The sequence below is a fragment of the Elephantulus edwardii genome, unplaced genomic scaffold (genome assembly GCF_000299155.1).
Source record: "Elephantulus edwardii isolate Elephantulus edwardi_28Jun2011 unplaced genomic scaffold, EleEdw1.0 scaffold00089, whole genome shotgun sequence".
Classification (NCBI taxonomy): domain Eukaryota; kingdom Metazoa; phylum Chordata; class Mammalia; order Macroscelidea; family Macroscelididae; genus Elephantulus; species Elephantulus edwardii.
Window position 1 is genome coordinate 5,198,492 of NW_006399839.1, and position 1,659 is coordinate 5,200,150.

The 1,659-nt window shown below is 47.5% G+C and overlaps 1 protein-coding gene across 1 annotated transcript in view; it reads left to right on the plus strand.

Annotated features, from left to right (window-relative positions):
- Positions 1–1,047, plus strand: part of CCDC60 (coiled-coil domain containing 60) — a 230,048-nt gene extending 229,001 nt beyond the window's left edge. The window contains exon 14 of the mRNA XM_006890496.1: positions 946–1,047. Coding sequence (XP_006890558.1) covers positions 946–1,047 — 102 coding nt within the window. The remainder of the gene's footprint in view (positions 1–945) is intronic.
- The last annotated feature ends 612 nt before the right edge of the window (positions 1,048–1,659 follow it).

The window sequence follows — 1,659 nt, forward strand, 5'->3', positions numbered from 1 at the left end:
GGGGAGAAGGGTGCAACAATGAATGAATGGAATCCCAAAATCTCTGTAGATGTTCATTGAAATGAAAATTAAACAACCTAAATTAAAAAAAAATGTGCCTGTCTCTTGATGTTTTCACATCAGACTCTTCTATTAGTTGACCTTGGCCACGGAGTGTGTGTATGGGTGCAAGGCCAAGAGCTGGCAGGGACAACCCTATGAACAAATTCAGATGTTCTACCAGCAATCCCTATACCTTGTGAGGTCTTTCAGGAAAGACTCCAGCAAGCTAGTCTAAAACCAACTCAAAGGCAACTGTCCACTCTCTACCTGGCAGTTCTGGGGTTTACCTTTCATCTAGTTTCGGCATCCATCCTCTGCCTACCAGTCACAGGTCATGAAGAAGACAGGACCCGAGTAAGGAGGGGGGCAGCTATGGAGCTATGTTCACTGTCCAGAATTTATACTATTGTTCTCGCCACTGAAAACATTATAGAACTTCTTATAAACTTGGAGGGGAAAAATTTTATTTTAACAAAACCAACCTGGATGGGCAGGGAATGCCTCTGAATTCAGACTCTGTATTGTATGTGTCAACACATTCCTAGGAGCAAGTCCAGAGCTGTCATTCTCAGAGAGGTCTGTGTATCAAAGACTTACAGTAGATACCGAGGAGTAGAAAAGAAGAGGGGGAAGGGTGATATCTGGGGTTTCCTGCTTTCCCAAATTCCTCTGGGTTGACAGCAACAGAAAGGACACTAGTCTGGCTAAGCCAGGAAGTTAGCAAAGGGTTCTCGTCCCCCATGAACCACTGCCAGAATGATGCTCCAGAGATGAGCTGGTCACAGGGATGCTGGGGCCACCAGTATCAGCCACAAAGCTTCTGGGGTGTGGAAGGTGGGGTGGGGTGGAGTCTTCTCCTTCAGACCGAATTCTGAGGCCACCGTTACTGTATTTGCCCTGCAGTTTGTACGAGAGCACATCATCCACATGCCTCAAGAAGACTACATCAGCTGGCTGCAGAGCCGCATCAGCATCCCCATCCGGCCCCACAGCGCGCCGGCGTAGGCTGGCCTTGTGACCAGCTATGCTGGAAACAGAGGACGAGGAAGAGGAGGAGGAAGGGGAGGTGAGGACTCGGCTTTACTCCGCATTACTTTTGTGTTCCTATTTACTGCTCACTCCTGTCAATGCTGGGAACTGGCTTCTGAGGCAGACAGCCCCAGGTGGCCCTCCACTCAACTGCACGTCCCAGACTCCAATCTCCACTGGTGGTCTTCCACAACCCTTTCAACTTCTCTAGTTTGCTTCATCTTATCCTTCTCAGAATATTGGATAATAAAATTGAACTATTTACTATCTAATTTAGAATGAGCTCGAGCTGTGGAATCTCGATGTGGTACTCAGATGCCAATAAGAAGAGCTACCATTTGCTAAGCTTTGGTTACGAGAGACACCCAGTGCTGAGTGCTCTGCCTGCATGCATGGTTCCCCTTAATTCTGACAGTAACTTGGTTGAGCAGGATCTTGCTATCCTCATTCACACCACTGATACTGGAGTGTGCTTCTTAGCATTGGACAGATGGATAGTTGAGGGAGTGAATGGCTATTTCAGCGGAGATGAATGGATGATGTGTGGATGGTTCAATGGATGGATGATACATGGACAGATGGATGGAC